This window comes from Leuciscus leuciscus (genome assembly GCF_965113295.1).
Source record: "Leuciscus leuciscus genome assembly, chromosome: 16".
Classification (NCBI taxonomy): domain Eukaryota; kingdom Metazoa; phylum Chordata; class Actinopteri; order Cypriniformes; family Leuciscidae; genus Leuciscus; species Leuciscus leuciscus.
In genome coordinates this window covers 36,314,343-36,338,291 of record NC_138740.1, presented here as the reverse complement: position 1 = coordinate 36,338,291, position 23,949 = coordinate 36,314,343, and the positions used below count along the sequence as shown (strand labels likewise).

Here is a 23,949-nt window from a genome sequence, read left to right as displayed (position 1 = left end):
ATAAATAAATATGTACTTAATATTTAGCAATACTTTTCAGCATTGGATGAAATAAATATATTGTATATATATTAGTATAGGAAGTAAATATACATTTATAAATGATAAATATATTTATTAAATACTAATATATAAATATTTATTTATTAATAAATAAAAATATTAATGTTTAAATTAATTTTATTTATTTGTATATATAACAATACAATTTAAAAATATAACTGTTTTATTAAATATATATTACTAAATAAATATATATTTTTTTTTAGCATTGGTTGAAGTATATATTTAATTTATTATTATATGAACAGAGAATAAATACCTAAATCATAAATATATTAATATTTAAGTATATTTGTCACAGTGCAATTCTAGGATTGTCCTCTACACTGATGCTGCCTTCGAATTTAGCTAAAAGAAAGTATTTTGGAGGAATAAAGGCACAGCCTTCTCATCTGGAGTGTGTTAATCTTCATCTTAAAATGCTACCGATTACAGAGGAAGTTCACTAGGTTTTGGAACACAGCTTTGACTCGAGACCAGCCCTTAAATAAAGCATATGCACACACACCTTCTCAAACAGTGCCTTGGCCTGCTCCCCTTCCTTCTTATCCAAGACCCCCGTCTCCGAACGGTCCACGATGCCCTGCTCTAACCGGGACTTGGTCCTCTGCAGCATCGGGACGCTTGCTTCCACATCCTGGTCACTCAAGCTGGAGGCTTTCTTATCCATGGAGCCGTTCATCTTCCCAGCCGGCTTTGGGTCGCTCTCCTCCACCACCGTCTCAGACAGCGCGCGCGTCGTCCACGGCGAGTCGAAGCATTTCAACAGAATGGACACGAAATGCTCCAGCTTCGAACTGGTCCGTGGGAACTTAAACCAGAAGTTACTACACGCTAGAAAAATCAGGGTGTGCAGCAGCACCAGATACGGGAAGTACTTTGCGAACCAGTGGAGCTTGTTCTCGTAACACACAGCGTCCACGTAGTTGTACTGGTGCCTGTCGAGGTCGTACTGGATGCCCTTCGGCTCGGGGTTGAGCGGCACGCTGACGTTGAGCTGTTCGCAGGTCTGGTTGACGACCCATTTGCATGGCAGGCAAATCATCTTGTCCTGCGTGACCTGCAGCGTGCCACCGAACACTGCGATCATCAGCATGACGATGGAGATGTAGTCTGTGAACACGTCCCACCATGGCTTCAGAATTCGATACGCCGGCTGTGTGTCAGCAAAGTACCGCAGCTCAGTGATGGGAATCATGACAGTTTACCTGAGAAACAGAGAGAAGCAGAGTGAAAATGACAAATTATTATAATCAAATCAGGTCATATCATTCTCAACTTTTTTGTAAAAGGTAATTTCAACAATAATAAAAATAAAAAAAACATTTAGTAAAAGGTCATTCCTAAAATAAAAGAAATATTTTGCATAGGCAGGGTCATTTCAAAGCATTTCATATCATGCTCAACTTTTTGGAAATAGGTGATATTTACCTAAAAATAAAAGAAACGAAATAAAATGAATAAATAAACATTTTTAAGCCTTTCATATTATCAGCCTTTCTCAAAGAATAATTTGTACCTTAAATTAAAATGAATAAGTGTATAAATAAATAAAGTAAATAAATAACACTTAAGGTAATTTCTACCTATAGATAAAATATAATAAAAAAAAATAAAAAAAAATTAAAATTCTTTTTTTTTGCACTGACACATTATTAAAAAATATAAAAATAAATAAATAAAATTCATGACAATTAAGCACATTTAACTCCCTTAAAGAAACATTTTTCCCTTTGGAATGACATGTACTATTAAGATGTTCATAAAAAATAAATAAATGAAAAGACCAGGAGTGTTAAAATAGTAATCAGAAGAAAGTAACAGAAGAGGCCGTTTCGATTTCATGTTGAATATCTCCTGAAATCTCCCTAAACTGTGTGAGAAAAAACATGTGTTATTTAATGACCTTTAACCTTGTTCTGTCTGCTGCCCCTTTCACTTCACACACACACACACACACACACAGTGTTTCACTTTCCGAGCCTGTAATTTATCCTTCTCTCTTTTTCTCACAGTATCTGAGAGTCAGAGCTCATGTCCTGGATGCAGGAAGTGGATGAAATGAGTCAGCAAAACATCTTGTGCTGTGCGTGCTTGTGGGAGTACAGTTACACAGGACAAAAACACACACACACACACACAAGCACACAAAATCAGAGTTGTAGCTAATTTTAGCATTCATTTCAGGTGCATACGACGCATGCATTTCTGCCCAGATGTTTCGGTATGAGGACTGACACAACATCAGCTCAGAATGAACAACAGCTGCTGTCTGCTATAGTCCAAACAAAACGTGTGTCCCAAATCACAGTATGCTGGAAAGTAAACGGGATGCCAAAATCACCCTCATGAAATACTATTTCTGGTTTGCATGATCCATTCATGTTTTGAGCGTTCCTCAAAGGTTGTGGGTTTGATTCCCTGGGAATGTAATATGTATGATTAAAAGACAGTGTGAAATTTGAATGCAATGCAATCTCTTTGGATAAAAGCATCTGTCAAATACATAAATAAAAAAAATCCTTTTCAGCTAATATTGCCCAGTACCCACAATTTTAAATTGTGTCTATATTACACTGCATTTATTTAATTATAAATACAGTAAAAACAGTAATACTGCGATGCAATTTATTTATTTTCAGCATGTCACATGATCCTTCAGAAATCATTCTAATATGATGATTTGCTGCTCAACAAACATTTCTGATTATTATCAATGTTGAATTATTTTTTTAAAACTGTGATTAATTGTTTCAGGATTCTTTGAATAGAAAGAACATTTATTTGGAACAGAAATCTTTTGTAACATTATAAATATCTTCAGAGTCAATTATAAATTTATTATGAAAGTTTTTTTCCACCACGGAATAAAATTCCAAGTTTTTCTCTCACAATTCTGACTTTTTCCCCAAAAAATTGTGAGATATAAACTCTCAATTACAAGTTTTAAATTTCAATTCTGAGAGAAAATGTTTGAGTTTTTATCTCATGAGTTTGACTTTATAACTTGCAATTGCAAGTTTATATCACACAATTCTGAGAAAAAAAGTTAGAATTATGAGATAAAGAGTCATAATTTCATACCTTTTTCTTTTTTTATTCAGTGGTGGAAACAAGCTTCCATAATTTATCGCATCCTCGCTGAATAAAGGCATTTTTTTTTATAAAAATCTTAGCGACCCCCAACTTTTGAGCGGTAGTGTATGAACCTAAAAAAAGCATATATATAATAATGATTATATAAAAGTAATGAGACTTGTAATGTAGCTAAATGTTTACTTGTAAACGGTGGTATGACGCACCGTGGGTAGTATTTTGACAACACTAAAGAGATACATAATTTTAGTGCATAAACATGTGAATTAGGACACAGCCACATGACTATATGATTACGAAACCTCCGGATGATTGAAAGCTAAAATATGAATGATTCACATTAAAGGACGAATGGACACTTTACCCATAATATACTCCAGAATGCCAAAGCACCATATAGCATATGACTCAAGCACTAAATTTCATGTTATACGAAAGCCTTGTGTGAGTAACAGATCAAAATAAAAAGGGGAAGAGAGAGAGGAAGAGGAGGGACGGGAGAAAAAGAAAGAGTTTATTATCTGGGGGAAAAGGCTAATGGGAGCACAAGAGAACACAAGTGAAGGAGATGAACAAAGAAAAAGCGTTTTAATAAGGCATCCAGACAGATAACTCATCATTTCCCTCCCAAAATCAATCATTCCAGCATTTAGACGACCACAGACACCAAACAAGCGTCAGCGTAGGCCGTATGCGTGCGCACATCAAGAGTCTGGAATCAGTGACTCAGTATAAATTGAGAATCTATACTTAGGCTCGGAAAGGCTGGGAATTTTCCGTTTGGCATTCAGGAGCCGGAGTGAAAATGCAGAAAAGGCCCCAGCAATTGTTTACTGAGAGACCTTGTAAAAATTCCACGTTGGGCTGAAACGACTCCAAGTTCCTAGAGCACCTCCGTTTCAAAACATCCTCCCTGGGAATATGCAACACGGTCAAAGATGAGACGCTTTAAAATATTATATCATGTTGCTAATTTAGTTCAACTGCTCAAAGCCAGTTGGCTGCATTTACTGAAATGCAAATATATACCCATTTTTAATACGAAACACCCCCTCTATGCAGGGCCCCTTTAAGGGTTATTATGAGCCAATTAAAACCTGGTTAGATTTGCATTTCTAGAGCTCTAGAGGTGTGCTATTACTTTACTAAAAGAGCAGAAAACTCTCATAAACTCAAGTAATTTATAGACTTGAATGTCACTATAGGCTTTTGACTTAGGCTAGTAAGAGTTAGGGTTGGGAGTCAAAAGTCGATCATTTCTGGAATTGGATACTTGTCAGAGGGCGGGGGAGGGGTGCATTTTTTTAATTGAGTAAATTTACTCAATTTCTTAAGAGTGTGTTAAATATATTCATAATATTGATTTGAATTAAAGGGGTGGTATAATGCATTTTTCACAAGATGTAAAATAAGTCTTTGATGTCCCCAGAGTGTGTATGTGAAGTTTTAGATCAATATTTTTATATAGCATGTTAAAGTTGTCACTTTTTGAGGGTGAGCAAAAACACACCTTTTTGTTCCCGTTCCTTTAAATGCAAATGAGCTGCTGCTCCCGGCACAGGGGGCGGAGCTTTAACAGCTTGCACTCACACAGACACACACTGAAAATTTCAAAAACTTTTAGCCTTTATGTTCAAACCGGAGTCAGACAAAGATGGATTATCTTCTAGTCATTGATTAGCATATTCTGTCTTGAAAATCTATAAATCGTGTTCCGGGGGAGGGGTTTATGTAAATTCTAGGGTTGGTGATGTCACTAACCCGGGAGGAATGTCGTGTAGTCCCTACCAGCTGTTTGTTGTAGTCCTTAAAAAACTATTTCTTTAAAAGCAAATATCTCCCTTTGCTTTGAACTTTGAGCGCTGTAACTTTGCAGATGTTGTTTATGCTCAAACAGCAACATTACACACTAACTAAAGTTAGAAAAGTGAAATCATAATCAACCACTCCTTTAAGTAATATTTGTGGTTCTTGAAACAGATCAGTTTAATTCTCCATTCTCAAATATTTTGATAGACATTTCACAAATATATTAAGTGTATTTTAAATAAATAATTGGTTAGTCAAATACTAAATGCTCATCAGTCTTGGATTTTGAATTTTTTGTCAATTATTTTGGTATGTTCAACTCAAACCATAAAGTAAATAATATTCAGAGATTTTATTAAGTTAATAAAGTTAATTATTACTGTGATATTTACTAAGCCACTGAATTATTTTTTAGAGAGTAGCAATATGCCACAATCGTGCTAAAACTAAAAACCCTACAGCAATTCCTTCTTGGCAACTTCTCACAACAGCCTATTTACATTAACGCCTCCTTATCTCCCAAACACACACAGTCTGAATATTCACACACACAATTCACACAAAGATAAAAACACATACTTACACTCTACAACCAACCATTCACACATCATTCACATGCTCCAGAGATTAATAACCCACAAACACCACAGTTGCTTGTTACAGTCCTGTAGAAAAAGATTGACACACTAAATAATATGCACTGAAGAAGAATATAACACTTGTAGGATAAAATCCTTCATTTGGTAATACAAACACCTGGAAAACAGAGATAAATCACATAAAAGACAATAACTTAAAGGAATAAATAAATGACAATTCTCTCCATATTTAATGACTCATATGACCCTATTATTATCTTCATTCCCCATTTCTTTCCTGTATAATGAAAGTTACAGCTTACTGGGGTTGTCAAGCTCATAAAATGGCAGAAGTGTAAAAGTAGACTATATTTGTGCACTATATTTAAGAATTTTACTAATGTAATTTGCTGCTAGTTTTCCCATCCATGAGTTCAACACAATTCAAATTATGTAAATAATGAGGGAATTACATTTTTGGGTGAAATATTCCTTTGAAAAGCAAAATGCACAACTAAACGTGTCTCATGGGTCTCAGTTGAAAGTCTATTAACAATTAACAAACACAAACCTTTGTACACACACACACACACACACCACCTCTTTCTTCTTAACAAACTTTACTAAACTTCAAGTATTTCAAAAGCGTCTTTTAAACAGACAATTTCCTCATATCCTTCAGAAAGTAGACAGAAGATGCCGTGTGTGTGTGTGTGTGTGTGTGTGTGTGTGTGTGTGTGTGCTTCTTTCCTTTAGGAGAGATTGGAGACGTGGTGTTTTCAACACAAGGCCGTGTGTGAGTGTGTGTGTCTCCGTCCGGCTCACACCGTCTACTGATCCAGTCTAGACTAGCACTAGTCCATGAAACGTCTGTTCCATCACAATAATCTTTGACAATGCCATGCAAGTGTACACACACACACACACACACTCCCCATTTATCGTGTGCTTGCTTGAGATAAAAGCCTCTTTCTGTGAATGTAATTATACGCGACATTTTCCTCAGCCTTCTGGCTTTTACACTAAAAACCCCATTCCTCATCATAGTATTGAGGGTGATACTTCATAATACCTCAGTTCTTTCCCTCATAATGTAAATTAACGTTATAAATACTTTCACAAAGTTAGCAGTATTGACTTCTCTCATAACCTCCAAAGCAATGTCATCTAGCTGAAAAAAAGCACAACAGCTGCAGGAAAAGCTACTAAGAGCGAAACCGTGTCCTCTGTGTTTGTTCCTCCTTCTCTGAATCTGAACATTATGTCATAATAACAGACCGTTAGATTTCTGTGCAGATTTCTGTGCTCTCCCGAGTTGCTACGATAAATACAGGACAAGATATGGTTGATACAATATGATATAGTTCATTGTGAGACATCTAGATCAGAATATGACAGATTGTCTTCTAGTGGAACTGCAAGAATCGCTATACTGCAAAAACCTTCTAATGGGACATCTTGATCACTATATGTAAAATAACTGTTTATTGTTCCACAAGAAAATGTTTGCCTCTTAAAACTAGAGTGTTCAAAATCAAACATGGAGATGAAAAACAAGGCTTGAATCTGCTTGCGTTGCTAAATGCTAAACATTCTATAATTACCTTGACGAAGTTCAAAAGACTACCTGTTAAGTTTTGGAGCGAATTAGTTGATTTAACTTAAAGGAGTGGTTGATTATGATTTCACTTTTCTAACTTTAGTTAGTGTGTAATGTTGCTGTTTGATCATAAACAACATCTGCAAAGTTGCAACACTCAAAGTTCAAAGCAAATGGAGATATTTGCTTTTAAAGAAATCGCTTTTTAAGGACTACAACAAACAGCTGGTAGAGACTACACGACATTCCTCCCGGGTTAGTGACATCACCAACCCTAAAATTTACATAAACCCCGCCCCCGGAACACAATTTATAGATTATCATGACAAAATATGCTAATCAATGACTAGAAGATAATTATACATCAGCAACATAAATTCATCAACTAAATATTCAGAAATGTCTTGTTGCTTCTACATGTTGTCACTTCTTCTCGAGTCTCTCCATCATTGTCTGACTCCGGTTTGAACATAAAAGGCTAAAAGTTTTTGACATTTTCAGTGCATGTCTGTGTGAGCGCAAGCTGTTGAAGCTCCGCCCCCTGTGCCGGGAGCAGCAGCTCATTTGCATTTATATAAAAATATCTGTGGGGTATTTTGAGCTAAAACTTCACATACACACTCTGAGGACATCAAAGACTTATTTTACATCTTGTGAAAAGGGCATTATACCACCGCTTTAAAAAGTTGAGTGTTATTTTTTTAAATTGCTGGTTAGATTAATCACCACCAATAATCGCATTTGGAACTACCAAGTTAACAAGAAAAAAAAAAGAAGGCAGATAGAAATAGGTTTGTTTTCTTTCTCCCAATGTTGGTTTGCTGTGTCCAATTTCCAATTTGCATATTTCTATGCTCACAGCACGCACAGCACATTATAGACCATCAATACTTGGAGCTCTCTACAACTATTCTGACGCTTTCATGTTATTGACATCATATTATTGACAATAGCTCATGACTGTCTCTGACCTGTTTTAACTCATTGGTGTCATGTGCAGGCCAAGTATGGTGGTAACCCATGCATATGGTAAACCCTCTGCATTTTAGTGCGAAGTGAACACACACATTTGACCGAGACGCCCGGGGAGTGAATCGGGGTTAGGTGACATTCTCAAGGGCACCTCAGTCGATTCCTGCCGGTATTGAAAATCGAACCCGCAACCTTCGGGTTACCAGTCTGACTCTCTAACACACAGTCTAACACACGTCTCCAAGGCCACGACTGCCCCTTATTACACGCTTTCAAAGCCTGTGAGTGAACACATGAAACAAACTCTTCTTCCGCACAACATTTTGTCCTGAGTCCCATGAAATCCAGGTGCGTCTCGCAAACACACACACACACGCACACACACACACACACACACACACACACACACCCACACAAAGGGTCTGTTGTTTAACTCACTCTGTTTAGTTTCCCCAAGGGCATACTGTCCCCATCTGCTGCAAACGGCTGGTATTAAAGAAGGACATCACCCAAACACACACTAGACTAGTGCATCATCTCCATAACCATCACCACACTCTGTCCTGTCAACAAAAGAGCTGAACAACACACTGAGATACAGAGAGAAATGAGGTTTTAAAGGGGTCATGAACTGGCTTTTTTTTTTTAATTATATTGTTGTCTGAGGTCAACTTATGACGTTCACTTGGTTTTAACACAAAAACATCAAAATTTATAAATAATAGGCTATTTTTTATCCTGGTTTTTATGGGCATTGAAGACCGGGAAGTAAACACCCACTGCTATGATTGGATAACAGTTTTGCATATTATAATGAGTGTCATGTAATGCGTGAATCGGTGGGCGGGGCTAAACAGGCAGTGTTGAAGTAGGCGTTGATGATCTTCTGCGGAGGCGGGGTTTGATACCCTTTGATGTCATAGATCCCCACTTTGAAAAACCTGTGGTTCGCTGTGCCTGGTGTCAATAAAAGCTTTTATTGGACTAACAAGGAAGTTTTCAGTTCTGAAACTTACAGGATATTCTTATAGTGAGAACAACCTCTGTTTGTCAAAAGCTCAAGGAACATTTGATTTCTCAGTTCATCACCCCTTTAACGTGTCACATTGTCGTGCTGAAACCCTATGGCTTCACTCACAATGATCCTGAAATAAATGCTTGCTATTTCTCGCCACTAATTAAAACTAGCATGCCAGAAAGACTGACTTCCAGTGCTAATGATGGAGCTTTAACCACTCAAAGCAATTAAACGTGCACTTTGGTACAAAACCACACTTTCAGCAACGGAAAGTGAAATAAAAAGCTCTATCTGTAGATGGATATTACCACAGATAACAATTTGGACTGATCTCTTAGTTTGTAAAAAACAAAACAATGCATTTACAGTAAAGGGAGTCTGTAGGACAAGGCATTACAGAGTCACAGAGAACGCAGGAACCTGATTAATCTCATTTGTCAATTAATCATTTAGAGTGGTTTTGAGAGCTGGAATAAACCAATTCACTGAAAAGATCAGAATCAAAAGAATGATTTTGAGAAGAATCATGACTATTTCTCCCATAAACATGCCAAAGAGAGCAAGAGCAGATCTGGAGATGTTCAGTGAGTAATGCCCTAAATGGTCTGTTCTGTTCCTCACAAAAAGCACGTTTTTAGTTCTAATATCCCATCCGTCAGCCAGCCTAAGTGTTTGACGGACCTGACAACGTGTGTGAGAAGTAAACCATGTTTGATTTTTTGGGGTAATTGATTATCAAACGTGCAAAAAAAAAAAAAAAAAAAAAAAAAAAACGTATTATACTTATTTTGCCGAATTAAGTTTATTTTGTGGCTTAAATAAATTACATGTAGCCTAACTCAGAAACACATGTTTGTTGACATGTTTGGCTTGTCAAAAAAAGTTATATTCAGATGTCGCAAATTTATTGCCTTTTGAAAATCAATTATTTTTTTATTTTTTTTGCAGGAAAGGAGGGGTTTTGAAGCACAAAGTTGTTTTTAATGTCTTTTATAACAAAAAATCTTATTTAAACCCATGAAAATGCAGATCATGTTGTGAAAACATTTATATTTTGTATATATATATATATATATATATATATATATATATATATATATATATATAAAAAATGTTATTTTTATAATTTAATTAAATTTTATATAAATTATAAAAAATAATATTTTTGTTATATAATAGATAGATAGATAGATAGATAGATAGATAGATAGATAGATAGATAGATAGATAAAACATTTATATATTTTATCAATATAAAACTGATATAGCCAGAGTCACTGAGACCTCGAGAACAGGATCAATCTGATTTGTGAATTAATCATTTTAAGAACTGGAATACACCAATTAAGCAAAAGATCTGAGTCAAAAGAACAAATCCTTCACAATCAGACATCAGTTTGTATTTGTGCATTCACTCTGTTGTTCTGATGCATTCGACTCTTCCACAGATGCTAGGAAAGGGCATTTGGTGAGTTAATGTGGTCATGGGTCTTGTGTGTGGCGTCCCACAGACATGCAGGCTTTGGGTTTTACACCCCACCACACTGCAGTCAATTACGGGTGTGTCAACCCTGCTTCCTGGAACACGTTCGGCCTGCTCCAGCTAACAAAGACATCCTCACACACGTTGAGGAAAAACATCAGGCCTGCACTTGTTCAAAACACACATATCTCTCACCTCAGCCTCAGAATGTAACCCTCATCCATGTTATGGGGCAAAATAGACTACATATAATGAATGCAAATGATGTTAAAATAGTCCATGATACATCTGTGCTATTTTCTGAAGTGATACGGCAGCTTTGTGTGAAGAACAGACCCTCTCAGTTGCATAATGGTGGTACAACTATTCTGAGGTTTAAACCTGTGGCCAACAGGTTACTAGCCTACATTTTTAACCACTAACCCACAACACACCCAGCAAGAAGTGTCCAAAATCATTCTATTACTACAGTAAGTGGAGAAAAACACTTGTATTTTTATCTCTAGCCCTAATTGGTCTGAGTGGCTGTATAATCAACATCAGGCTGTAATCTATAGGCAGGGTTTTTTCCAATCTGTTATAAGCCATGGACCCCAAACATGATCATTCTCATGCAAGGTACCCCATCACATGCAAGGGACCTCATCCCAAAAAAATTATGATATATATATATATATATATATATATATATATATGCGTGTGTGTGTGTGTGTGTGTGTGTGTGTGTGTGTGTGTGTGTGTGTGTGTGTGTATGTGTATGTGTGTGTATGTGTGTGTGTATGTGTGTGTATGTGTGTGTATGTGTGTGTGTGTGTATGTGTGTGTGTGTGTATGTGTGTATGTATAAAGACCCAGTTTATACTCTGAAAATATGTGTACTTTTATATTAAAAACATTTAGTTTCTGTTACATTATTCTTTTTTTCTACTCACTATGGTACTGTTCTGTTTTAATAAGTAATTTAATAATTTATTTTTTATTATTTATATATTTGAACAATTTTGTTATTTATTTGAACAATTTTATTTATTTTAATCAATTTTATTTATTTTAATCAATTTTATTCAGTTAATCTTTTATTTTATTTTATAAAAGCCCTATTTATTTATTTTACACTGTTTTTCTCTGAACTTTTTTGCATGGACTCCCATGCAGACCCCAGTTTGAAAACCCCTAGTTTAGGGGGCCATATTCAATTACATGAGATGTTATATTAATAAGATCAGATCCAGATCCAAGCACAGCAAACACGCAGTGGACAGTGAAAAACCACAAGCACAGAAACACAATAATTCCTTAATTTATAGACTAACTCAAGACGCACAAAGTTAAGCGCGCGCACAGTCCTTGGCCTGCAGTTTAATGGTTTTCCGTGGGTGGAAAATTAAAGCTTGTCTTGTTGGTCTCCTAAAAGCCTTTTGTGTTGTCAAACACACCCCGAACACACACTCAACCCTCTGAGAAACACACACACACATCCGGCACAACTCACCGGCCTCGTTACTGAGTGGATCTCTGGCTCCTGTGGCGCATAACTGATACATGTCTTTCCTCCGGTCCACGATCCACAGCGGCAGCCTCACACACACACTCCGCAGCCCGAGGAAAGAGTTGAGGAACGCGGCTAAGCCACGCCCAGGAATACGCGTCAGCTGGACCTCCCGGGATGCGTCTGACTCAAATCCTACTACAGCGAAGGCTCGGCTCATGAATATTAAAAACGTAACTTTACGTTGAACCGCTAGGCCAATCCTGATTGGCTGAGAGAAACTCCGCGGGCCTAGACTGACAGTGGATTGACGAATCAATTCAATTTAACAGAGCCCAATTTGCATGACAAAAGGGTACAGAGCAAACAGAGCCAATAGCGCTGCGAAGTTGTAAAATTAGATAGTATTATTTCAAAATCTCTGAATCACGAATTTTGATTCCGATTGCCATTGTGAAAAATTTATATTTTTATACATCTTATTTATAACGTATATAAAATAATATATATTTTATTTACTTTATTTATAGCATTTATTATTTATATAATAATGACTGATTTATCTTAGATATTTTTGCTAACCTATGATATTTATTTTGAGTGAGTTTTATATCATTTTATGTAGAGCCTAATATAAAAATACACATTTTACATATCTTATTTATAACATATACATATATAGTATTTATTATGTATATAAAATCTACATAGTTAAATATAATCTTATGTGATTCTATAGAACTGTGTTTCTGATCTTTCCAATTTTACAAATCTCCATTATTGTTAACCTGATATATTTCCTTTACATAGTTTTATATAATTTTACAAGCGATTTTTAAAACGAGAATGATTTAATGTTGTGTCTAAAATGTATGGTTCTCTTCTTTAATGATCAAATATAATTTGAAGTAAAGCTAGCATACTGTTTAGCTAAATGTTTTTAGACTTTTTTTAAATATATTTTTTCTTCTTTCTGAATTTTTGTAGAGACCTTTTCCAACATTAAATAACATAAATAAGTAACTCAGGTGTGAAAGCTGTGATCGTGCATATTTAATTACGTTACGTGACGGACACAAAAAGAACGTGACGTCAACATAAGTCGATTAATATTCATGAGCCAGACCTTCGCCATAGTAGGATTTGAACTGCGGCGCGAGCGGGCGCGTTCACTGGTGCTGCGCAGATACCGCACACGCGGGCGTGACTTTGACGCAGGGTGGAGCGGACGGTGCAGACGATCCTTGTGAGATGAAGGTCGTTTTCCCGTTAACTGTAACCAAAGAGACTGTCGCAAGACACAGACGCGCGCGGGAAGGCAAGAAAAGCCACAACTGTTGAATAACGGAAACATGACGTTCCTATGACATCATAAAGTTCTCCTCATCAAAGGCAAAATGGAAGCAGATGTTACAATGTTTACCCGCGGAATGTTTACCACTGTTTACCAGTTGGATGAATCAAATATGCTTGTAATAAAATGATAATAACATGATAATCAGAATTACATTGGTATAATCACCTAAAATATGTTTGTACAAGATTATTTCACCATCGTTATCAATCATCAGATTTGTTTATCATCAGCTGTATTTGCAGCAGCAGGACTATAACACATTATACTTTAAAGACTCCTCATGATGTGAGCAGACTATCAGTCATTGAAACACACTTTCACCACTGTGAGCAAAGTTTGGCATATTCAAGCTTCTCCCAGTAACATGTATAATGTAGCCTATTTATCGAAAATCTTTCATCTCAAACTGATGTGATCCACATGTGTTTTTTTATTGCAATCTTTTGAACAATAAACATACAAGGGCAATAACATATCAATTGCATCAAATCGAATATATGATAAATATAATACAAATAAAATAAGAGAAGAGAAAGCAGTAATTCACATCTATACATAAAAATGATTAAAAGAACAGATTTATAGAAGGCTTTAAAATCATTTACAGTTATTATTTCTTGTTTCTTTTAATGTATACAAGCAGTGACCTCTTTTAAAATAAGTAAAATTTATTTTTTCCCTCCCAATTTACATTTGTCGATATATAATGAGTAAATTCACAAAATACCAAATTTTGAAGTCACCAATATTATCATAAAAATAAAACGTACATTTATTTGAGTTGTAGGCTAATTAAGTGTTAGTACTAGTTTTAACACATACACGAAACATATTGGTTATAAAGTGTCTGGAGATTTTAAAGGTCTCTTTCCAATTGACAACTTCTCCAAAATCCAATGGCTAAAGGAACAGTGGAAATTTGGAAAATTGTTCTGCGATCATTATTTTTTACATTTCCTGCCTTTTGAATTTATACCTGGTTTGGCTTTTCAATAATAGTATTTCCTAGCAATTTCATAAGTTCTGAGGGAATGGCATTGATTACCATCCTATACTCCTTGACAGATATATAAAATTAAAAATGTCCTTAAAATTCTGAATAAGTAAGTAAATGACCCTTACTATTCGATGCAATCCACATAAATAAACATGATGGGCGGGGCTTCGTGTAGACGTTGCGTCTCTGTCGTCATCGGCACGCGACGAGTGATTCAACTCGGTTTGAGCAGATATGACATTTCAGCGTCATTAGAGATATCGCCCGTGTTTAAGAAGAACAGATAGTCTGGTAACGTTTCGATAATGAGCTCTCGATTATTTTTCTTTTTATTCAGACCGAGAATAACCGGATCACGTGGTGCGGGAAGTCTGTCTGTGCCCAAAACATACTGTCCTGCGAGAGGCAAATATGAGGAGGCACAGAAAGGAGCCCCAAACACCTCCTTACACTTCACTAAGTCTTTACTGGGGTCACAGAATGGAGGCAGATTGAGTTCCTGCAGGAGCTTCACAACCTCGGAGTGCAGGACTGAAGCCATTGGGCAAGTGCAGTCAACGCACTATCAGCTGGTGTACACCTGCAAAGTACGGGCATATACTTCTTCTACTCGTGTGTGACTGGCGAACTTTTGACTCGCCTAATTGGGTAGTATTGCTCAACTCAGTCATGTACTTTCCTGTTTTGTCTCTTTAGGTGTGCTCCACTCGCTCCATGAAGAAAATATCCAAGATAGCCTATCACAAGGGCGTTGTCATAGTAACGTGTCCTGGATGCAACAACCATCACGTCATCGCTGATAATCTGAACTGGTTCTCTGACCTGGAGGGGAAAAGGTGTGTGTGTGTTTGTTCATGTGCATGGACGATTGATCCGCGCAAAAAGTTGAAATGTTAAAAACTGAAATAAAGAAAATAAGGCTGTGCAAGGCAAAGCTGTTACTTGACTGTGTTCTTTAAAGCAGGGCTTTTCAGTTTTTTGCCCCCGGTTTCACAGACAAGGCTTAAGCCTAGACCGAGACTAAAATGCATGTTTGAACTGAACGCAACTTGCACTGATAGATCTTAAAATATGTCAGTGCCATAGGCGTAATTCTATGGGGGGACAGGGGGACACGTCCCCCCCAATATTCAAAGAAGGACAATTTGTCCCCCCCAATATTTGATCATACTGTATGATTATACGGGCAATATCGATGTGATTGCAAATACGTCTTTCTTTCCAGCTCCGAAAATATAAAATCCCGGCCGGTCCATTTCCCAAATCCATTCGACTGGCCTTACACTATACATTAACAAAACCTATTTCTCCTTAAATCCATGTCATGTTTTCCCTATACCTTTAGTAGCTCGTGCACCGTCAGTGAGTTAGGAAAAACCAAACAGAAGAAGAGTTAGGAGCGCGAAATCTGACAGAGCAGGTGACGGCGGTGTCGTCTCACATGGTGAAATCTCATATGGCAGGTGACGGCGGTGTCCTCGCAGAGAAACCGAAGTACAGTTGTAAATTTATGTTTCCATTTATGGGTATTGCCAGAGTTTTTCCTGCATAGAGAATTATGAGGCGGCTGCCTCCGTCAAATTTCGTGCCGCCTCCGGCTCTCGACAAAACTCGGACAGACAGTCACATGGTCAGATACACTTTCCCCACCGTGATGGTTCTGTTGCGGTTATAAAAATATTTAAAATAATCTAATTTAATACAGTTATAATTTTTCAATGTAAATTTAATTATTTAATTTGATTGGTAACAGCCTAGTGTCTTATTATTTTAATTGGATATATTTATCAAATTTAAGAATTTAAAATGAAAGATGGAGCATACAGTTAATAAAATTAGGGGGGAAAATGCCCTTTATAAAGGTACAAAAAACTATTCTGAGTGTTTTCAAACAGTGATGTAATGAAAAATGGACAATTTTAAGTTTGAAGGGAGTAAAGCCTCTGTTTAGGCTATTAAGGAAATATAATTTTGCCAAAAGAAGAACTTTTATTTTAAATAAATGTTCATTTTAAATCAGCATGTCAGTGTGATATGTTACCATATTATCATGCTTAACACTAAGAATTTGAATAATTGTAATGTGATGATCAGATGCAGATATCTAAATCAGAGAATATCATAGGTTCGGGCGGTTTGCGGGTGGATTATTTATTTTTAACAGTGGATTCGGGTGACTCAAAGTGCACCAGATTAATGAATTTACCTTTAAAATGTACAAAATTTTCTTCCGGGGGAGCATGCCCCCGGACCCCCCTAGAGGTACCAAGTACACAGCTGTCCCCCCCAATGTGTGATTGACAATTTCGCCCTTGGTCAGTGCCATCGTTTTGTCTCAAGATGCACACCAGTCCTGTTGTGTTTTTTTTTAAGGTATGTTTATAAAAGTTAATTAAATGTACTAATTGAACTAAGGTCTAATCCTGGCTTAATCTAAACCATGTCTGTGAAACCAGGCCTTGACGCCACTAACCCTTAAATACGTTCATCCTCGTGTGAGGATCCATCCTACAAAATAAAAAGCAGCTTTTTCCATGTATAAAGACCCAGTCTATTACACTAAATTGTTTCTACTCACTATAGTACTGTAACTCTACTGCTAGATTTATTTGTTTTTCTCTAAACTTTTCCCCTAGAAAACCCCTGCTCTAAAGCATTATGCCAAAAACTTTATTGTGAAGTTAAATGTTGCATGTTCTGTATTTGCCATAGAAACATCGAGGAGATCCTGGCTGCTAAAGGGGAATCGGTCCGAAGAGTTCAAGGGAACGAGGCCCTGGAAATCGTTGCAGAGGAAACAATAAAGGAGGCGTCAAGAAATAACCCAGATGAACAGAAACCACCACATCTGAGCGACGGGTCGGACAAAACATGATTGACATTTATATTGACTGTCTAAAACTACTAGTTCAGGTCTAGCAATTACCAAGAGCTGTTCATTCATTGTATCATATCGTCATTATAGTTTTTATTTTGTTCTTATTAAAGCACTGAAAAACAATCATCTCATCTTTGGAGTTTTTTTAAGTGTTCGGCTCCACCTTGTGGTCACTGCAATATTTTCACTGCAACATCCTTCATCTCTTCACTGTATCAGCGACCTAAACATGAATGAATACAGCTAAAGCAATACTGGTTTTGCAAGGATTTTGTTGTTTTGTTTATTTTGCAACAAAAAACAACAGTTACAGACAAAACTAAGGGTTGGAAATTCTGAAATAAACTAAAGCATAGTATAAGCAGTGTTAGTTAAGTTACTAGCTACTAATTACAGTGTAATTAGACAGTGTAATTCGATTACTCTACTTCTCTATTACTACTTTCTAATTACTTTCTAAAATCCCATACCAACCTTGAACAGTTGAACAATACAAGGATAGTCATGATACGGCACTTTAGTTCTTTCAAATAAACAATACACAATTGCATAAATTATTCTTGAACTGACCAAAGTGTGTAAAAGGAGAAAGTTACATTGAAAACATACATTTTAACATCATTTTTTTATTTTAAATACACTTGTTTTATATGGAATTGTTCTATACTGTCTACAGTATTTAATGCAATTACATCAGAAGTGACTGTGAAGTGATTTACCAAGTAATTCATTACACCCAACACTGATTATAAGTATTACATAATTGAAGAGACTTTCTTAGAGATAGTTCACCCAAAAAGGACATTTTGTCATCATCACCCTCATGTAGTTTCAAACCTGTATGAGTTTCTTTCTTCTGTTGAACACAAAAGAAGATATTTAAAGAATGTTGGTAAGCAGACAGTGGACGGCATCCATTAACTTCCCGAGTATTTTTGTTTGTTTGTTTTTTTCCTACTATGAAAGTCAATGGGGTCCATCAACCGTGTGGTTACCAACATTCTTTTAAAATATCTTGTTTTGTGTTCAGCAAAAGAAAGAAACTCATACAGGTTTGGAACAACATGAGGGTGAATAAATGATGACAAAATTTTTATTTTTGGGTGATACTTTTAAAATGTAAAAAAAAAAAAAAAATTCCGTGAAAATGTACATTTAGTCAATGTAAAATTCTGCAAGGAATAGTAATAAAATTAATATAAAAAGAGTATTTTCAAAGCTCTAGCTAATACATCAGAAGAACTTGTTTTAACACAATTTGCAAGAAGTGATGACTTTGTTTACAAGTTGTATGGGGTTTGCGCGCGCAGCATGACGCAGCAACGTCCAGGAGCGAAACCATATAAACAGAAAGAGGAGGTAGAATGGCATTCAACAGTGAAGCAGTGATGCGACAATGGTCGGGGCTTAGCGGTCTGCTCTTATTGGTCAGGATAAAATAATAGTTCTACTTTTAATTCTGTGCAGTCTTTCGCTTCATCATCTATTAAAATGTCTCAATATCTTTACACAACTCAGTAGATTATTGTCCAGACTGCGCTCGAGCGGTGCAAAGGTAGAGTGGTCACATGACACATGTTACTTTTCTCATCGCTGGAGTAGAACGGACCAATCACAGTTTGCGGTGACTAAACAAGGCTGCAATAAACAACATTATTACATAGACTAATGGTGCCGTTTCCACTTTTATGTCAGGAATCAATCTCAGGCATTCACAAGATGATACTTTCTAAACTCCAAATGTCTCCAGTAAGACAAAAAAACATCATGAGATTTGAATGAGCCTCAATGCGGACATGTCTCTCTGAGTCGCTGAGCGCCTCGTGGTGGAAGAGAAATGTCATGTTCACTTTAACAGTTGCTAACCAGTACAGTAATATTGGGAGTACTTTAATCGGCCTTTGCTGAGGGTGAAACCAGGCGGTAATTGAGCACACACCCCCCGGGAAGCCTCCAGCTGATGACCGATCATATCCAGAACGGTTTACTTGAAGTTTTTCTTACTGTACCAGCATGAATCCAGCCGGACTGTTGTGTGAGAGCGAGCGGCCGCGTCACCGTCCTTTCCTGATCGGGGTGAGCGGAGGAACAGCCAGTGGAAAGGTACGAGACACTGCATGCATGATGGAAACTGATGCACACTGCTGGCTTTGGCGTTTTAATGCATGCAAACCTATAACTTACATGTTGTCCCGTAAGTTAGTCACAGTCAACATGTTTCTCTTTTTTTGCTTTACATATAAATTGCATCTCATTTGCATTTAGGTGGAATGCATGCAATTTAAAACATAATATGTAAAATGCACAAGAAAACAGCATGCAGCAAGTAATTATAGGCAATGAAATGCTCAATGACAAAAGGTCCGTATCTTAAAATCTGGTGTCTTGTGTCTGTAATGATATCCAGGCTGATGCAATTACAAATGAGCAATAGACTGTCAGTCCAGGTCATTATCTGCTGTTTTTCTCTTGCTAGTCCACGGTGTGTGCCAAAATCATGGAGCTTTTGGGTCAGAACAAGGTGGATCACCACCAGAGGAAGGTCACTATCGTCAGCCAGGACAGTTTCTACCGGATTCTCACTCCAGAACAGAAAGCCAAAGCTTTGAAAGGCCAGTACAACTTTGACCATCCAGGTAAAAAAGGATGAGAAATAATTCAGCCATGAATGAAAATGCTGTCGTCATTTACTCACCCTCATGTTGTTTGATATTGTCCTTTTATGTCCATTGATTTTGTTTACACAAATCACGGTCAGCAAAACAAGGTTGGAGCGACTTGTGGGTCGGTTTTCAATGCACTATGATGTTTTCTCTCTCTCTCTCTCAGAGGCATTTGATACGGAGTTCATGTGTCAGACGTTGAAGGATATAGTAGAAGGGAAGGTGGTGGAGGTTCCAACATATGACTTCGTCACCCATTCCAGGCAATAACACACACACACACGTTGTGTTTTCATGTTTAATGGGGACGTAATGGTTTTTATACTGTACAAACTCATTCTTTCCCCTTACACTAACCCTACCCATCACACAAAACTTTATGCATTTTAAAAAAACATAACTTATTCTGATTTTAAAGCTGATTTCCTCATAGGGACCAAAATGTCTCCACAAGGACAAGGATTTAAGATATTGCCATCTTTATGAGGACATTTTGTCCCCATTATGTTGGGTTTACCAGGCCACACACACACTTTTAATCATAATGACACGTCAACATAATGACACAGTCTCTCTCTTCACGTGTACATGACAGTTTGTGATTGTCTGTCTGATAACGGAGTGTTTAATGACTGTGTGTAGGCTGCCAGAGAAGATATGTGTGTATCCCGCTGATGTGGTGCTGTTCGAGGGGATTCTGGTGTTTTACACACAGGAAGTCAGAGACATGTTCCACATGAAACTGTTTGTGGACACGGACTCAGATGTACGCCTGTCTCGCAGAGGTAATGCACACATAAGCACACCAAGTGTAGAGACAATGTCTTTATATTATTTAGAAGTTTATATAAGGTAATATGTGCTGTCAAATCAATTAATCATGATTAATCGCATTTAACATAAGTTAATGTGTGTATATATATTGATATATATGTGTGTATATATATATATATATATATATATCTTCTCATACATACTTTATAACACATATTATATAAACACACATTTTTATGTTAGATGTGATTTATCAATTTGACAGCACTAAATGTAATATTTCCTAACAAAAAAAAAAGTATTTGAATGTAACTTTCAGACATACTTAAAATTACAGAGTTGTTATCGTTAAGTTCAGGCTTTGCTATTTCCAGTTTTATTTTTATTTCATAGACAAATTTCAAAGTTGTATTTTACAGTTTTGTTCTTATTAATTATAGTTAAGAAATAGTGCACTTCAAGAGTTACAAAAATAAACTTTAAAATAAGATCTTAGACCTTAAAATGGGCAAAACCTAATAGAGGAACTTTAAATGTATGACTTAGAAAATGATTATGTACACTATTGTTCAGAAATTTGGGGTTTGTTAGATTTTTTTTATGTTTTATTTTTTTTTCTTACCAAGGCTGCATTTATTTGAACAAAATAAAATCAGTTATATTGTGAAATATTGTAAACTGCTTTCTATGTGAATATATATTAAACTGTAATTTATTCCTGTGATCAAAGCTGTATTTTCAGCATCATTACTCCAGTCTTCAGCGTCACATGATCCTTCAGAAATCATTCTAATATGAGGATTTGATGCTCAAGAAAATTTTTTGAAAGTTCAAAAGAACTTTATTTGAACTTTAAACTTAAACAGCATTGAAGTAGAAATATTTATATTAAATGTCTTTACTGTTACTTTTGTGTTACACAATTAATTGTGTTTAGACTGTTTAGTTTACAATAAATAAAGCTTACTGACCCCAAACTTTTAAATGATAGTCCATATTTGTTTTATATACTTATATATACTATATACTTTAATTTTCAGAAACTGTTTTTAGCTTACTTTACATTTTTTATTTGAATTTATGTACATTTTGGTAACACTTTATTCTACAGTGTCTGTGTTACACGTTACATGTAGTTTCTATAGTAATAACTATAAATTATGCATAATTACATGCAACTAACCCTAACCTTATAGTAAGTACATGTAGTTAATTAATATTACTCTGTACTTAATTGTATATTTACACGGTAACAAGAAGTGTAACCTAAATATGAAGTATTAGAATAATTAGCATAGATGTATGTTGGCAGTTATAACAGTGTCTGTATAATATTGTGTGTTTAGTTCTGCGTGACATGAGGAGAGGTCGAGATCTGGAACAGATTCTCTCACAGTACACCACGTTTGTTAAACCGGCCTTTGAAGAGTTCTGCCTTCCGGTGAGAACACACACACACACACACACACACACACACACACACACACACACACACACACACACACACACACACACACACACACACACACACACACACACACACACACACACACACACACACACACACACAACTAAAGCTGAAATAACATTTGGTAGTTATTTAAAGCATTCATGACATCTGAAATCTCTCTCCAACTCAGACCAAGAAATATGCAGATGTCATAATACCTCGTGGAGTTGATAACATGGGTAAATATGAGCCATAATATTCCTGCCTATATGAAACTAAGCCTTGCTTTTCAAACCTGTTGCTTCTCTTTTAAATCTTCAGTGGCAATAAACCTGATTGTTCAGCATATTCAGGACATCCTGAACGGTGACATCTGCAAATGGCAGAGGGGTTCTGTCAATGGACACGCCCATGGGCGGAGTCTAAAGAGGGGCGTGGCCGAACACAGTGAGATATCCAGCGGAGGCGGGAATCTTCCCGTGAAACGCCCCCTACTGGAGCCCAGCACACGACCGCACTAACACACAAACGATCAGAAAACCTGAAGGCTGGAGTTTTCTGCATGCTTCCAACACACGATCTCTGTCAGGTTTACGAATGCCTTCTGCTGCTTATCTGAGTCACCTGACCCTCAGGGTGACCTTTGACCTGAAAGAGGAACTGTTCTATATATGTAAAAAGAGTTAATGTTCTACATTATCTGTCATAATTTACACGCTAATCACAGTGATCTGTACTGAAACGATACGTGTGATAAACTACCCGTAGCAGGGTAAAGACAACGGTACATCAGCAGAAACTGATGTTTTCACTGCCTGAATCGTCTCATTGGGATGTAATTTCACTATAAAACATGAGATTTTCAGTGACACCTGCAGAATAAAAAGTCAACTTGTTTCATTATTATTATCTAGAGTATAACGGCATTTTAAACAGTTTCAGTGTTTGATATTCTTGCCTTATCTAGATCATAAACTCCTGTTTGGTCAGGATAAGACAAAATGGATGAAGTAAAATACTTCTGAATATACTAGTAAAATACTAGGGAATTATAGTGATTGTTTAGTATTTAAAATATTAATCTCACTATCACTGATGTGTCTCTTTATTTTGAATGTTTCACTGTATAATTTATGTTACTCTTGTCTGAAATTTATTCCGAAATGTTAATATTTTAAAAATAGTTTTGCATTTCTTGTACAAACCTTTTTTTCAAGTATTAAAGAGAACATGCTTGTGACTTCACATCTCATTGTTTGTACATTTAATTTTGTCTGACAAAAAAAACTCACTTTTTCATGTTTATTTGTATAGCGCTTTTTTAATAATACTTTGATAAATCTATAATCTATAAATCTGATATACTAAAACTCGTTGACCGTGATATTTACTTCAAGATACACTAGCATTCAAAAGGTTGGGGTCAGTAAGATTCTTTAAAAAATATTTGAAAGAAGTCTCTTCTGCCCAGCAACACTGCATTTTTTTTATTAAAAATACTGTGATATTGTGAAATATTACCATTTAATTTTTTTAAATATCTGAATATATTGTAAAATATAAGCTGCATTTTTAGCATCATTACTCCAATCTTCAGAGTCACATGACCCTTCAGAAATCATTATAATTTGCATATTTTTCCAGGGTTCTTTGTTCAAAAGAACAGCATTTATTTGAAATAGAAATGTTTTGTAATATTAGACATGTCTTTACTGTTACTTT

At 36.2% G+C, this 23,949-nt stretch overlaps 3 protein-coding genes across 5 annotated transcripts in view; 2 read left to right on the top strand and 1 right to left on the bottom strand.

Annotated features, from left to right (window-relative positions):
* The window catches only part of lrrc8aa (leucine rich repeat containing 8 VRAC subunit Aa), a 29,925-nt gene extending 17,658 nt beyond the window's left edge, over positions 1-12,267 (bottom strand). Inside the window, exons 1-3 of one of the 3 annotated variants that reach the window (XM_082141620.1) lie at positions 12,112-12,235; positions 8,557-8,696; positions 572-1,271 (exon numbers count right to left, since the gene is read on the bottom strand). In XM_082141620.1, coding sequence (XP_081997746.1) covers positions 572-1,261 — 690 coding nt within the window. In that variant the 5' untranslated portion in view covers positions 1,262-1,271; positions 8,557-8,696; positions 12,112-12,235. Of the gene's footprint in view, positions 1-571; positions 1,272-8,556; positions 8,697-12,111 lie in introns of all 3 variants that reach the window. The other 2 variants (XM_082141621.1, XM_082141619.1) reach the window with 2 other exon arrangements.
* Positions 12,268-14,642: 2,375 nt separating this feature from the next.
* dnlz (DNL-type zinc finger) lies at positions 14,643-17,463 on the top strand. Its single transcript, XM_082141812.1, has 3 exons — positions 14,643-15,049; positions 15,159-15,298; positions 17,175-17,463. Exons 1-3 carry the CDS (start codon positions 14,768-14,770, stop codon positions 17,335-17,337), a joined length of 585 nt encoding a protein of 194 aa, XP_081997938.1. The 5' UTR covers positions 14,643-14,767; the 3' UTR covers positions 17,338-17,463.
* Positions 17,464-18,759: 1,296 nt separating this feature from the next.
* Positions 18,760-23,472, top strand: uck1 (uridine-cytidine kinase 1). Its single transcript, XM_082141794.1, has 7 exons — positions 18,760-19,443; positions 19,817-19,976; positions 20,170-20,266; positions 20,646-20,788; positions 22,124-22,218; positions 22,418-22,466; positions 22,549-23,472. Exons 1-7 carry the CDS (start codon positions 19,354-19,356, stop codon positions 22,746-22,748), a joined length of 834 nt encoding a protein of 277 aa, XP_081997920.1. The 5' UTR covers positions 18,760-19,353; the 3' UTR covers positions 22,749-23,472.
* The last annotated feature ends 477 nt before the right edge of the window (positions 23,473-23,949 follow it).

What these genes read in the sequence shown, in the direction of transcription:
- dnlz (XM_082141812.1), top strand. Translation starts at nt 14,768, where the DNA reads ATGAGCTCTCGATTATTTTTCTTTTTATTCAGACCGAGAATAACCGGA. An exon ending in AGCTGGTGTACACCTGCAAA is followed by an intron (nt 15,050 to 15,158) that starts GTACGGGCATAT and finishes TTGTCTCTTTAG; the next exon opens with GTGTGCTCCACTCGCTCCAT. An exon ending in TCTGACCTGGAGGGGAAAAG is followed by an intron (nt 15,299 to 17,174) that starts GTGTGTGTGTGT and finishes TATTTGCCATAG; the next exon opens with AAACATCGAGGAGATCCTGG.
- uck1 (XM_082141794.1), top strand. Translation starts at nt 19,354, where the DNA reads ATGAATCCAGCCGGACTGTTGTGTGAGAGCGAGCGGCCGCGTCACCGT. An exon ending in GACTTCGTCACCCATTCCAG is followed by an intron (nt 20,267 to 20,645) that starts GCAATAACACAC and finishes GACTGTGTGTAG; the next exon opens with GCTGCCAGAGAAGATATGTG. An exon ending in TCGTGGAGTTGATAACATGG is followed by an intron (nt 22,467 to 22,548) that starts GTAAATATGAGC and finishes TTAAATCTTCAG; the next exon opens with TGGCAATAAACCTGATTGTT.